This window comes from Aphidius gifuensis, linkage group LG5, assembly GCF_014905175.1.
Source record: "Aphidius gifuensis isolate YNYX2018 linkage group LG5, ASM1490517v1, whole genome shotgun sequence".
NCBI lineage: Eukaryota > Metazoa > Arthropoda > Insecta > Hymenoptera > Braconidae > Aphidius > Aphidius gifuensis.
In genome coordinates this window covers 10,593,732-10,608,707 of record NC_057792.1, presented here as the reverse complement: position 1 = coordinate 10,608,707, position 14,976 = coordinate 10,593,732, and the positions used below count along the sequence as shown (strand labels likewise).

At 28.0% G+C, this 14,976-nt stretch overlaps 3 protein-coding genes and 1 long non-coding RNA gene across 5 annotated transcripts in view; 2 read left to right on the top strand and 2 right to left on the bottom strand.

The window, feature by feature from the left end:
• The first annotated feature begins 3,559 nt into the window (after window positions 1-3,559).
• LOC122856366 (peptide transporter family 1-like) lies at window positions 3,560-4,849 on the top strand. The gene is made up of 2 exons (XM_044158046.1): window positions 3,560-3,943; window positions 4,025-4,849. Exons 1-2 carry the CDS (start codon window positions 3,560-3,562, stop codon window positions 4,847-4,849), a joined length of 1,209 nt encoding a protein of 402 aa, XP_044013981.1.
• A 1,013-nt stretch (window positions 4,850-5,862) lies between these two features.
• Window positions 5,863-6,595, bottom strand: LOC122857614. The gene is made up of 3 exons (XR_006374245.1): window positions 6,493-6,595; window positions 6,201-6,392; window positions 5,863-6,027 (listed from the first exon to the last, which is right to left on the bottom strand). It is a non-coding gene; the product is annotated as an uncharacterized LOC122857614 (long non-coding RNA).
• Window positions 6,596-7,202: 607 nt separating this feature from the next.
• Window positions 7,203-8,366, top strand: LOC122856365. The gene is made up of 5 exons (XM_044158045.1): window positions 7,203-7,267; window positions 7,408-7,620; window positions 7,678-8,026; window positions 8,199-8,246; window positions 8,321-8,366. Exons 1-5 carry the CDS (start codon window positions 7,203-7,205, stop codon window positions 8,354-8,356), a joined length of 711 nt encoding a protein of 236 aa, XP_044013980.1. The 3' UTR covers window positions 8,357-8,366.
• A 1,226-nt stretch (window positions 8,367-9,592) lies between these two features.
• Window positions 9,593-14,976, bottom strand: part of LOC122857595 (tetraspanin-33-like) — a 66,843-nt gene continuing 61,459 nt past the window's right edge. For both annotated transcript variants that reach the window (XM_044159850.1, XM_044159849.1), the window contains exon 4: window positions 9,593-13,737. In XM_044159850.1, the coding sequence (XP_044015785.1) occupies window positions 13,369-13,737 (369 nt within the window). In that variant the 3' untranslated portion in view covers window positions 9,593-13,368. The remainder of the gene's footprint in view (window positions 13,738-14,976) is intronic.

Genomic DNA, 14,976 nt, shown 5'->3' with positions numbered 1-14,976 from the left:
TAATTACTAAGTAATTAGCTACAAGAAAATTATCATAAAATTTGAGCGTGTGTATTACTATTTCATTAAGCTACTTAAAAAATTCCAAGGCTCTAGCCGTATTTTTGATTTGTGCTGGATATTCCTTAAGTCGGTTATAGTACCATGTTAGTGATAGGTAGAATTAGGTAGAATTTTAGAGTATAGAGGATCGTGTCTTGGCCGTTGTCAGAAGAAACAAAAAAAAATTTCAATTCAAATTATTAAGTATATTTTTTATTTTACGTCTTATTTTGCATTTTTAATATTGATTTAGCACGATTGTCTCTAAACGACAAATGACAATAATGAGGACAATTAACTTCAAAATTTAGAAAGACAATCATGTTTATGTAATATCTGAATGATCATAAATGACAGTAGTCAATTTCTTTCCTGAAAATATAATTTTTTTTAAAATTGTTTAAAAAAGAATATTTTTTTTCTTGTGACGCGCTTCTAAGTGCGCCCCCCTTTACACTGCGCCCTGGGCAGTTGCCCTTCTTGCCCACCCCTTGTTACGGCACTGAGTTTACATAAAATATCTATAAGTGCATTATCATTGTATAAATTATCATTACATCATATCGTCGCAATTATTATAAAAAATTTTAATATTCTTATGTAACTCTGTAATTAGGGACCACCCTGTTGAGTTACTGTTTTAATAAAATAAAATAAAATAAATAATGAATACCATTGATAATATTGATATTAATAATAATATTCATAATAATAATATCAATGATATTGATAATGTTAATTATAATGTTTATAATAATAAAATTATGATTATTCTGACGATTATTATTATTAATATTATATCGATCAGCTGGGCAAATGAATGGCTTGAGGACTGGGGGTCAGAAGGTTTTTCAAGCGAGTGGTGTAAACTTATGAATACAAAAGTCCCTAAATAGAGAATGCTGAGTATGCGCAAAAAGTACGTTAGTGATGATAGGCCGACCAAGTTTTTTAATGGAAAATGATATTGTTTAAATGTTATAAATTAAAAAATGTAAATTTGACGTTAAAAAAGCACACATATCTATATGAGTTGACGGAAGAGAAATTATTTGAAAAAGTAATAATTTTTTTATTTTTATGTATGAAGTTGTTAAATTCTTATCAGTTATTTATAGTTTTTCCAAGCAATACTATAGCTTTATTCATAGTATAGTTACCTGTAAGATACTCGAATCAACCAATTAAATTTTTCTAAGAACTTTTAATGAAACTAACGGATTGTCTTTTTGAAATCTTTTTTAAAACTCTTACGTTAATCCGTGATGATTAAACATTTATTTTATAACGAATAAAATCTGAATACGAAAGAATTTTTTTTCTTATTCCAAAAATTTGTATTTCAATTCTAATCAGTCAAATCCACCATGTTACGATACTTGAAATATATTTTAATGATAATATGAGATACGAGACGTGTTTTGATAAGGGTTTGTTATGATACAAAGATAGAGCCGAAAAAGAGAACCATATCCATACCTTTATTTAGAAGCAATGTTTATGAATAATAAAAATGTATACTATCGGTAAAAAGAACATCATATTCTTAATGTATTACAATTTTATTCAAATATAAATGAATGTAATTCAGAACCTTTTATTATATCAATGGATAAACTTTATGTGAGAGAAAGTGATTCCGGATTAGCCCGAAAAAAAAAAATAGCGAATTAATACCGTCACTGACCGTCATTTTGCATACATACGGTCATATTCACATATATACACACTTTCGTGTACATTTCTATGAACGGCGACATAAAAAAGAGCACGCCTTTAGGTCTATGTATGAATATAAGTGTGGGCCATTGACATGAGTGATTGAGTGATTGGGTTTTATATTGTTGATTAATTATTAACTCATTAAGAAATACAAAGTGTAACATATAAATTAAATTATTGACTTAGTCTAAATGCTCAATTAATTTTTTGAAAAAGTGTAAAATAATAATTTGTGTTTACAAAAAAAAAAAAAACATAAAAACATTGAGTTCTAACCTCAACAATAAAAGTAAAAATGAAAAATATTATAAATAATATTTACTTTTCTGAATATTAATTTTAATATTAATATTTTTGTTTCTTAAAAAATTTTAATCATTATTTAAATTATTAAAAAATGAATCATATAAGAGAATCAAGAAGACACACAACAATAATATATAGTGATGATGGTCATTTATATAAAAAAAATACAATTTACAAAGAAAAAATGTAAGTATATATTAAAAAACATATTTTTCAGTTTTTTTGAATGATTATTAAATTTCATTTATTAATTATTCTAGTACGTATATGTGCACTGATCCCTGCAAAATTGGCTGCAAGGTTAAATGTCAAATTGAAGGTGGTAATATTTTGTTACGTAATGCACATTGTCACCCTGGTGATATAAAAATACTCCAGCAAGAGTATTTTAAAGACTCTTTATGGGAAGAAGTTGTAAATACCGAAGATGGTTTAAAAGAAATTTGGGAACGTACAGCATTAAGGCAAGTAATAACATTTGTTGAACGTTGTTTTTTTTTTTTTTATATTTTTCTTTTATTTAATACAAGTCTTTTAAAATTAGATTTCCAGAAGCATCAATTTTTGTAACATTTAAAAATATTGAAAAACAAATGACTCGTTGGCGTCAAGAAAGTCGTCCTAAAGTGCCTGAGACTTTATATGAATTTGCTGAAATAGTCAACAGCCAACGTTGGATGAAATATCGAGTTCACAATCAAGGACAATTTACAATACATACAAATGTAATTAATATTAATTCATCAGTCACAATAATGGGTGATGTACAATTTTTAGCTTCAATTAATAATGTTGAAGAACTTTATATTGATGCTACTTTCGAGATTATTCCAAGGCAAATGGGAATTTATCAATTTTTAACCATTATGGGTACAATAGATGACACTGTAAGTTTAGCTATTACTTTTTGCCATCTTTTTATAATAATAATTATATTTATTTCTATGGTAAAATTTTTATAGCCTACTCCATTGGCTTGGGCGTTTATGACAAAAAAAACCACAGAGGCTTATCACCAGGTTTTTGAGTATTTTCAAAGAACATTGGCACCTCATATTAATCCACGAGTTATACATATGGATTTCGAAGCTGCTACACGAAATGCTGTTCAACATATATATCCAAATGCAATAATTGTATTTTGTTTTTTTCATTGTTGTCAAGTATGTATGATTTCTTCAGTTTATATTCAAAAATAAAAATAAAAATTAATTAGAAATTTTTTCATACAGGCTATCCTTAAAAAATTAAAAACACGAGGTACAAATTTCATGAACCGTTTGGGATCTTGGGATTTAGCTAAAGCTTTCCTTAGAAAACTATTTGGCTTAGCACTGTTACCAGCAGCAAATATAAGGAATGCTTTTGAATGGCTAATTGCAAATAGTATATTTTATTCAATATCAAAAAAAATTAATTACAATCAAGAGAATAGAGTGGAACGTGAGCACTGGCTTGATCATGCTGATGATAAATATGACAAAGCTTTATGTTAATAAGTGACATTAAAGCAGCACTAAAAGTACTCGTTCTTTTTGTACCTTTGCCAATGTTTTGGGCATTGTATGATCAACAAGGTTCAACATGGACAGAAATGGCAAATTACATGGACTGTCAAATTGGAAGTTTTCGTCTTGGTGCTGATCAAATGCAAATAATGGATCCAATACTGCTAGTTTGTTTTATTGCAATTTTTCAAACATTTATCTATCCAATGTTTGCTAAAGTTCGTCTTCTTGATACACCACTTAAAAAAATGACAACAGGTGGATTTTTAGCAGCTGTTGCATTTTTAATATCTGCTGTTGTTCAATTCCAATTGGATACAACTTATCCAGCTGTTCCATCAACTGGCTTTGGACAATTGAGAATTGTAAATACACAAAATTGAATTGCATTTAATCTAGAGCCATATGGAGTGTGGAATAACATTGACATTGAAATTGACGAGAAGAAAACATTCAATTATACAGCTAACTTTGAATCTTGTGGTAATCCACGTACATCTTCTGGTAAAGTTGATGCTATTGAAGGGCAAGCATTATCCTATGTCATTGAGCCAAATAATTATTTGTACAAGTATAATGACAATGTTAAGAAAACAAAAAATAGTAGTCCAGCAATGCGAGTACTTGTTTATAATTCAAAAAATGATAGTTCAACAAATGTAACAATGTACAAGAATGGTCGAAGTGTTCATGACTTTAAAATAAATGGCACATTGGCTGAGACAGCACCAGCACAAGTATCACAAATTAATGAATTTGAAGCTGGAACATATCAGGTTTATGTAAATGGCCAAATGTTAACAAATGAAATTATCATGAAGACTGGTGGTGTCTACACACTAATTGTTGATATAGCTCATGATTCAAAAGATCCAAGTGCCAAGTTGTTAACAATAAGACCACCCAATTCCATGCATGTATTATGGCTGATACCACAATATATTATCCTGGCAATGGCTGAGGTATTGTTTGCTGTTACTGGACTTGAATTTGCATTTACCCAAGCACCAGGTACCATGAAATCGTTGCTACAAGCATCCTGGGTTTTAACAACAGCCATTGGAAATTTGTTAGTGTCAGTAATAAGTGCATTTAAATTATTTAACAGCAAAGTTTATGAAGCATATTTTTATGTTGTTCTCATGGTCATTGCAATGTCGGTGTTTACTTTGATGACACGTTTTTATGAGTATGCTGATTCTGGAAAGATTGAAGAAACTGAAGAAATTCAAAGTTCATCAGAAGCCAATGATAAAAAAAAAGTAAAGTAGAATGTATTGAAGTTTTATGAAGACGATGCAACTCTTATTTATCATATTTTTATAATGGTTTGTTATTTGATACCAATATTCGGTGCTCTTTTGGCTGACAGTTATTTAGGACGGTTTAGGTAAAATTATCACACTCAAAACAAATAACAAATAACAAATATTAATTATAATTTTTTATCAAAAAAAAAAACAGAACAATACTTTTCTTCTCGGGGATTTATGCTGTTGGTGATTTTATCATGTGTTTTGGAGCAACATCATTATTCAAAACCAGCAAAATGTAAGTTTATAAAAGCTAAAAAAAATATATAAATTTGTAAATTGATTTGTATTATTTTGTTTGTAGAAAAATAACTTTTATTGATTTGATTTTAATTGCTATTGGAACTGGTGGAATAAAACCATGTGTTGCTGCATTTGGTGGAGATCAATTTTACCTTCCCCAGCAACAAAAATATCTTCAAGATATTTAATATAATTTTTTAGAGTATTATTTTATCTTGGTAAATCATCATACAGACTTAAATATCCAAAAAAAAAAATATTATGCTTTGTTTTATTCATTGTATATTCGTAAGTCCTTTTATATATTTTTAATTTTTATTTAAAACCGATAATAATATATTTTTTATTTTTTCCAGTATGCAATTAGACAAAAAATTAAATTTTATCATAAAAAAGAAAAATCACATTGGCTAGATTTTGCTGATGATAAATTTTCGAAAAAATTAATATCAGATATTAAAATAGTACTAGCTATTTTTTATTTATACATACCATTACCATTTTTTTGGAGTCTTTTGGATCAACAAGGATCAAGATGGATCTTTCAAGCATCAAGAATGAATGACATTATATTTCAAATTAAAATTATTCCAGATCAGTTTCAGGTTTCAATTATTTTTATTTTCTATTTAAATTAAAACTTGAAAAGTAATTAAAAATTAATATGAAGTAAAATTAAGTATAATCAAAGTTATAAAATCATTCGAAAATATTAACTCTGACTGCTTCACCATACATCCTGCAAACTGGGCATCGGATAAAATTTCCTTCTTCGGTAGCATTCAGACGATCGGTACAGTCACCACATATTATTAAATGATTGCAATTATCAACCATGAATGATATTGGTCCATCCAGGCAGACTCGACAAGTCATTTCAACCGGTTGCATGCCTGAAAAAAATATCGGTCAATTAACATGAATAATACACATAAATATTAAATGAAAAATTATTAACAAAATTATATGTAATTAAATTAAATACGATAATAATGTTTGTTGATAATTTTTAATTTAATATTTATGTGTATTATTCATAAATTATCATAAATTATAAAAATATTACCTGGCCCCTCATTTTCATTTCCAATAAATACTCGGGTAAAACTTTCGGCCTCAAGATTGCAGCGTGGACATATCATATTAAATCCTTGTTCCTCGGTGCAGTCCTGACAAATAGCAACACAATAGCATGGCCTAGCAACCATTGCAATAGGTCGTCCGCTGCACCGAGCACATGGGAGACGTTTGAAACGACCTTAGGTAAAATGTTAAAATGATTATTTATTTATTTTATTTTTTTTTTTAATTTAATTTCTCTAATTATTAAAATTTTAAAATTATATATATTTACTCACCATTTTCTCTTGATGGTTGGTGCGTATGGACACCCTGAATACGCAGAGTATTATTTTCCATCAATATTTTGGCATCACACAAATGGTCTATACGAGATATGCAGTAAAATCCTCTAAAATATAAATAAAGTCCAAGTTATTAGTTTTATTGAAAAATATTAATTTAAAAAAAATAGTAAAAAAAATTAATCAAAAATAAATAAATAAATAAAATTTTAATAATAAAATTAAATAAAAAAAAAACAAAGAAAACAGCTAAAGAACCAAAAATAAAATATTTTTTTTTCTAATTTGTTTTTTAATGAAAAAAAATTATGATTTATTTATTTATGTATTTTTTAATTTATTTATTTATTATATGTACCTTTGATGATACTGAAATTCATATCCGTTGATTTTTATTACAGCATTTTCAATATTGCCAGCCATTATTGAAATTAACAATAAACTAAATATATGAACAACCAAAAAACAAATGAAATAAAAAAAGTTGACGATCAGTGACTGAACCATAAGAGTCAAACTGAGACCGCCCCCCACATGCAGTTTTTTTTTATAAAAAGCGTAATATTAATTAAAAAATAATAAAATGAACAGTTTTTATATGAATTAAAAATTAATAAAATAAGTAGTTTTTATAATAATTAATAGTAAATATTTTTGTGATGAATTTTGGAACAAATTCTAATCGTCGACGTTCCGTCGTCGAAATGTTTGCTGGGGGTCGTAAGTGGCATGTGGGGAAAAAAGCGAAGGATCCAGCTAGAAATCCAACGTAATTTTAATTTTAACTTAAAAAATAATTTTTTAAAATTAAAAATTAAAATAAAATAATATTATTAAAATAATTAATAATAAAACCTTTCAATGAACATTGTAAAAATAATTGTTTTGTTTTTTTTTTTTTTTTTGTAGATACTTGGTGTGTGCAGAAAAGAGAAATTTAAAATGCAATGCAACAGCACTGTTGCACCCAAATGGTACAATCGAAACCCGCCCTGGTCAGAGACATGCTGATGCAATCAAAAATAATCTTCTGGTAGAGTGCCAATTTCTTGAAAAATTATATTTGAAAAGAATACACTCATATGCATCAGGGGAATCCATCTATCAAGATGTAATAAGAGAGTAAGTATATTTAATTTATTTAAGAAATTACAAATGTTAATATAATTTTTTTTAAAGTTTTCCAGACTTGGCAGCTAGCATGCCATATTCACAGGTGTCAGGGCGGATGAACGATTGGATGAAATTTCTAAATCCACCAAGACAAAATACTTACGTGGATGTGCAGCGCTTAACCCAAAGCCCTCAGTGGAGCGAGCTGGTTCAGTACAGTGGTGGATCAGTTCAGCTGAGTTCAATTACCTCAATCGACCGGGTTACTGCGTTGGTTTATGGTGATCCAACACTGGTTCAGCAAATACCAGGTGGTACTGACTATCAACTACATATGATATTGTCCAGCTCAATTTTACCTGACATTGCTGATACTCAAGTTGTGTTGACTGTTTCATTGCTGTATGGTGGACGGGTAAGAGTATACTTTATTATTATATTATTTATAAATTTTAAATTGTTTTTGTTCAATTTAATTAATAAAAATAAATTTTAAAAATTAGAAATAAATTTTAAACATTAAAAATTGACAATTAACATAAACATAACTTTTCTTTTAAAATAAATTAAATCATGTTATTTTCTAGAATATAAAAAAAAGATCTTTTTGTTCATGGATACGACAAATAATCCAGGTAAAAATTAAAATACCAAAAAAAAAAGAATTTGTCACAATTTTATACAAATAATTGTCTATTTTATATTTTAGAATTTCCAATTGATTGGACATGTAAGGTTTGCTTAGACCGTCCTAAATCACATGTGATGCAAGTATGCAAGCATTTGATTTGCTTTCTATGTATGGAAACCATACGTGCAAATGACCGAAGAGACATTTTTACATGTCCTTTTTGTCGACGTGAAGGTGGAGCAGTTGCAGGAAACTTTGTTGGCTTTAATATTTAATCTGCAAGTATTTTTTTTTCATCAAAATTTTAAAATTCATTTATCTCAACATAAATACAACATAGAAAAACAACGAAAACACTTAATTTTCACTAGGTGAAAAAAAAAAAAAATTAATAAATAAATACATTCACAAGTTTTAATATTAGTAAATAGAAAAAAAACAAACAGTTTCTGTCAAGAAGAAAAGCTTGAAGTGTTTTTTAAAACAGTTTTTAGGGATAAAATAATTTTATTTGTAGTATAAAATGAAAAAATAAATTATAAAATTAAATGAGAAATATAAAAAATATAAATTTAAAAATATGAAGTAGAAACTCTAAGATACTCTATGAAAAGAGGCTAAATAAAATTAAAAAAAAATAAATAAATAAAAAAAAATTATTAATTTAAAATGAGAAAATTGTAAATATCCACAAGAATAAATAAATTTAATAGGTAAGAAAAATGTACTGAATTGACTATTGTTTGTTGGATTTGATAATAAATTACCGTTTGTTATTTATATTAATGTATTAACAACTAAATATGTATTTAACTAAAGACGTAAATAACTCATCGTAATATCGATAAACTTGGTATTTATTTTTATTTATTAATTAAAATTTAAAAAATTTATTTATTCACTATATTAATTTTTTTTAAATTTCTATTAAATTAGCACCAGGAACTAACAGCCCTGAAAATGTAAATTTAGATCACTCACCAAATTATAGTTTTGGCTAAAGGAGATCATTGACTAATCTCAGTGACACACCTGAGAATTATTTTTCCACAATAAAAGTAAAACTGTCTTGATAATAATATTACCTCTTTTTTTTTCTTATTCATAAGTTCCTGGCTCATACAGTCCTGAAAAAATAAGTTTACATTTTCAAAGAACCAGAATATAATTTATGTGGAAAAGGATTATCTGAAAAACCCAATGACAATCTTGGTAAATAAATTTATGATTCATCTTAAAAATAATAAAAATACTTTTAATATTTAAATATATTTTCATTGACGATTTGATGGTTCATACATCCAAGTTCATACAGTATAATACAGTGTAATATTTAAATTTAAAAAATATGTTCAAGAGAAAAAAATTTAGTGTAAAATATATTTTTAATAATCGATAATTGAAAATATAATAAGCAAAAAAAATAATATAATAACGCTATCTGTCGGAAGTATGATTTTAATACTTTCGGATGAATCCGGTTTCTTAATAAGATAAAATTCGTTGCAAAGTTAAGTTTTTACGTTTCAAATTAAGGAACGCAACGACTTATTACGGTAAATAATTATAAAAACCTTTTTTTCGATCAATTAATCATGACGTATTATTCATTATTCAAAAGGTTCTCCAATTCTAAGTATAACATCTACTTCGTATTCAATTTTCTCATTAATTATTTTAACTATATTCAATAAATTTATAGATTATACGTAGGATTTATACAATATTCTTTATTATAGAAATTCAGACAAACTTAGATAGGAATTCATTTCTTTTCAATAATTTACTCTGTTAGAAATAATTTAAAATCATTAAAAGGTCATAGTCGAAAGAAACTATATTCGTTAAAAGTTAGCAGCGTGTCATTATTTTCGTGGATAGTATCAGAAATAATATTTTTAGTTTTCAATACAACTTTTTTACATTCAATATTACAATTACAATCTCTATAGATATAATAATGTTATAATAGCAACAAACATTCTTGTAATTAATATTATAGTATGGAATATACTCTATAGTGTATTCATGAAAATTTTATAAACTATCTTTCTATATGAATATTAATAGCATATAAAATTTTGAGAAATAAATTGATTTCCGTACTATATTTTCTATTTTAAACTATCTTTGTGTAGATATATCTATTATTAAAATCATTTTTTTATAATTTTCGCGCTTCACACAGTTCCCTAGTCAACCATTTTTCAACGACGACCAATCACAATTTCGACCAATCTAGAGAGTAGAGACTTTTGTATTCATAAGTTTACACTACTCGCTCGAAGGCCCTTCTGACCCCCAGTCCTCAAGCCAAATGAATGGGCAAACGCACATACACACACATTCATTCCAAGCACATCATCTCTTCTCTCACTCCCCTACTCTCTCTACTATACTATACTGGCAAATGCTTGGTTGTATACGCTCGAGCGTTCGTACAGCCCGCGCGGTCGTACAGCTATTTATAGTTTCTTTCTTTAACTTCTATTGCTCAATTTTTACAATCCAATCATTCTACGAGTAACAGAAAAAAGAGACAACTGGTTGATATGACCGAACATTGTACATAAAGGTAGAAATTATTTTCTTAAAATGAATCATTCATTTCCGTTTTACATCCGTCAATTCCTTCAAGCGAAATATAATTAATTTGCTCATTGGAATTTTTTATTTTTAATACAGCTATTTATAGTTTCTTTCTTTAACTTCTATTGCTCAATTTTTACAATCCAATCATTCTACGAGTAACAGAAAAAAGAGACAACTGGTTGATATGACCGAACATTGTACATAAAGGTAGAAATTATTTTCTTAAAATGAATCATTCATTTCCGTTTTACATCCGTCAATTCCTTCAAGCGAAATATAATTAATTTGCTCATTGGAATTTTTTATTTTTAATAAGACATATCTTGTTTAATATAAATTAATTATTTGTTATTTTTAGAAACATATCACATTTGACATTTCTTCAGTCAAATTATTTTATTTTCTCAACAAAAGGTACAGGTTGGGAACAAACGATTAACTAATATACAGAAAAAAAATTTCTCAGGGTGACTCAGTTACTCAAAGACTTTCGTAGAATATAATATATATGAGGTTCATCGCTTGTACGATTTTCCCCTCGACATCTTCTGTCTTGTCTGGGACGTACATGTGTTCAACCATACTACCGTAAAGAAATATGAATTTTTCCACCCAAACCTGGCATTAATCTTTCATGAATGACTCACGGCTACCATCTTTCCTTAATCTACCTCAGTTACGAAGCTCGGCCGAACTTATAACGCGGATTCTACTAAGGAAAGTTTGCTCTGTCTTTAGTAGGAAAGTTATTTTAAAATATTCAACTTGATGATTTTTTTATCAAGATTTGGCCAGGTTCACGTGATCAGGATGTGATCAAGATACTTGATGCTATTTTGAACAGGGAAAATTGTTTTAAAAAAATATTTATTTTAGAATATTTGACTTGGTAATTTTTTGATCAAGATTTGATCAGGTTACCCTTCTTCAGGATGTGTTAAGGTTACTCGATGCTATCTTGATCAAGTTAGCTTGAAATTGAACGCAAACAAGTACTTTGATCAAATGCTGATCAGGATTCAATCAGGCTTCCTGAAATAAGATAACGTGACCAATTTTTGATCAGGATCGGATATCAAATCCATTGAGCCGGACCAGATTTCCATTCGGATGTATTCAAAAATACAACGGGAGCCAACGAAACATCACGAATTGGAGTAAGCAATCTGTGAGAACTTTGACGAATTGTCACGAGCACGAATAACTGAAGTTACTCCTAGCAGCCAGAACTAAACGAGAATTTTGAAGTGGACAAAACCACTTCGAAAACGACTAAATGCTAACCTGAAAAAATGAAAGGAAAATAAAAAACACCAAGATTGTTTATTTCGGTATCAAAAAAAAAACAAAAGCCATTTCTTTTCTTTGGTACAAGTTTCTGTTTCTTGTTATCTTCTTTATCTGCTTTTTCTTATCTGGCTCTGCTTGAGACTTTGATTTACGTGGACGTGGCTGTGGACGAGGTAAATTATCTCGTAATGCCGTTACATAAATATCAAGAATAGTGAAAATAACAATAACCTATTAATAATAATAGAAAAATTGCATTAGTCGATAAAAATACAAGTAAATGCATTCTCATAGTTTGTCTATTGTATAATTTCTTTTTCCATAAATTTTTGGACTTTTTTATTTTCTTGACTTAAATTACTTCATAATGAATTAATAATTGATTTTGAACATTATCAATATGAACTGAATGTGTATCATACACGTTGTAACTTTGAAATATCAATATAACACACACTAAGCTTACACGTATTCACACAAATTCATCAAGCTGCCATTTTGAAGCTATGTCGGTATGTAACGACTGGACTCTCTTTTCAAGGAACTTCAGGATGGGAAAGCATAGCTTTTACTTACTCATTCTAGTGAGCTGTTATAAAAAGAAATGTGGAAGGGGCAGCTTCGCCATCATCAACTCTTGCCAGTCGACCATAACTTCTCAATATATTACATATAATGTATCAGTAATAATACTTTATACTTATCATTCAATAGTATTTACCGTATATATTTAGTAAAGTACTTTCACGCGTATAAAAAGTGATGGTAATTATACATTTTTGTATCGTTGAAGCGAAACTGTAGTGCAAAATTGATGTCTATTATTAACCGAAAATTCTATCACTTAATAATTTTAACCATTGAAAAAAACATATCACAAATCTTAAGCTTCGGAGCTAACCATCGGTAAATAAACATTGAGATATTTTTCTTAGCTTCTGAAAACGTATCGGGTTGTATGTATTCTTTATAATTTAGATGGTTGATGAGAATATTTAATGTCATGACTAATGTTATCTTTAATTTTCATCAAAATAGCTGTGAGAATAGCTTCGGATATGAAACGCCAATTTTATGAATGACACTATACACACAATATAAATTGATACTGCGAATAGTATAATCAACGTCATACATCTACTGGCACTATTTTTGTTTTTACGACCTTGATAACGATGAACACTGGCCACCTGCCTGCCTGTCGATGAATCAATCTGATAATAGTAGTAGGTGGCCTGTTGTGCTCAAGATCTCCATCGAGCTTTTTGCATTTCAATTTGTCCTTCTAACGTTTTTGCAAGATAAATAACAAATAATTGGCTCAGGGCAATTCCAAGTGCGAAACCAGCAATTTTGTATAAATTCCTTTCCGCCCAAATACGGACGATCTCGATACAGCCACTTATCCAAATTTTTTTCCCAGCTTCAGAGGGTGGTTGTTTTTGAATTTCATAACCACACATTATGTTGACTAAACCACTTGATATGTCTGTTGTGTTAATACAGCAAGAAAATGGCACTCCACAACTCTCTCGACCAGGGCTTGAACAGTTGAAGTACTCATTTTTTTGCCAATCAAGATAACCTTGCTGACTAAGACCGCAACATTCAAACTAGAAAAAAGTAAAAAATGAAATCATTCTAATATTTAATAAATAACATCAAAATAAAAATTCTTAATTCTTGTATACAGAAGTGACTCATTTTTTCCTCTTTTAATAAAAAAAAGATGTGAAATAAAAAAAAATTAGGGGGTTTTTTACGATAGTTTATAAATTTGGTTTTGTAATTTGTAAAAAACTGCCTAATTTTTTTTATTCATATTTTTTTTTTATTCACATTTTTTTTTTTATTAAAAAAGAAAAAAATAAGTCACTTTTGTTCACTTTTTTTGTTTAATTAGACGCTATTCTAGGGAAAATCCTAAGTTTTCAATTTTCTAAAAACAATTTACAATTTTGAACAATTGTTTTTTGAAAACGAAAAAAGAATCTAGCGCGCCACCCCTGTCTACAGTGAACCAATCCGATGAGCGTATCCGTATGGGAGTATGCGTATTAGGCTGATTTGATTTTTTTTTTTTTTTTTAATTTCAAAGACACTCTCGGAATATCTTCGGTATTTTAAAAAAAATGACCCAGTCAAAATTTGAGCCCAAAAAAAAATTTTGTAGAGGGTGCTGTCCTCATATTTAGTTTTTCCATTTAAATAACATAGGAAAGTAACAACAATTCCAAATAATCTAACTCGCCGCTTCGAATTCAAATTTAACGATATTGAGACTAATGTTTTCTGAAAGAACGCAAAAAAATACATACATTTTAGTTACCAAAAACTAAAATTTACTATGAATAAGGTGGTACTAAGTATCGAAATTGAAAAAAATTGAAATTGAAGTTTTTTTTAATTTTTTTTTTTACATACTATGGAATAACTCATACAATTATTTACTCAAATAGCTTATATATTAAACTTATTTTGTAGGTTTTTAAAAGATCCATCTGTTAGTTATTTTATATTTGTTTCTTTTATATTTTATAATAGGAATCAAGTTGAAATTGGAAAAAAAAAAAGTTCAATTATTTAAAAAAAAATTTTTAGTAACGGATTCGTTCTATTGAAAATTGAAAATTTTCAAAACTCCAGCGAGAACTTGTGTGGTTCCTCTCGATTATAACAAAATCATTATAGTTTCATTTTTTCAATAATTTTGAATTATATAATTGAATGTTCTTTGTATGTTTTGTGCTGACGTGACCTGCCAAATTACGTACATAAATAAAATTACAGATGAAAAAAATTTGAGGTTATACTTCATGTAATCAATGATTTTATTAGATTCGTTTAAGAAA

Coding starts and splice junctions, on each gene's coding strand:
- LOC122856366 (XM_044158046.1), top strand. CDS start 3,560: ATGTTAATAAGTGACATTAAAGCAGCACTAAAAGTACTCGTTCTTTTT. Junction 3,944..4,024: donor GCTTTGGACAATTGAGAATT/GTAAATACACAA, acceptor ATTGACGAGAAG/AAAACATTCAATTATACAGC.
- LOC122856365 (XM_044158045.1), top strand. CDS start 7,203: ATGTTTGCTGGGGGTCGTAAGTGGCATGTGGGGAAAAAAGCGAAGGAT. Junction 7,621..7,677: donor TATCAAGATGTAATAAGAGA/GTAAGTATATTT, acceptor TTTTTTTTAAAG/TTTTCCAGACTTGGCAGCTA. Junction 8,027..8,198: donor CATTGCTGTATGGTGGACGG/GTAAGAGTATAC, acceptor GTTATTTTCTAG/AATATAAAAAAAAGATCTTT.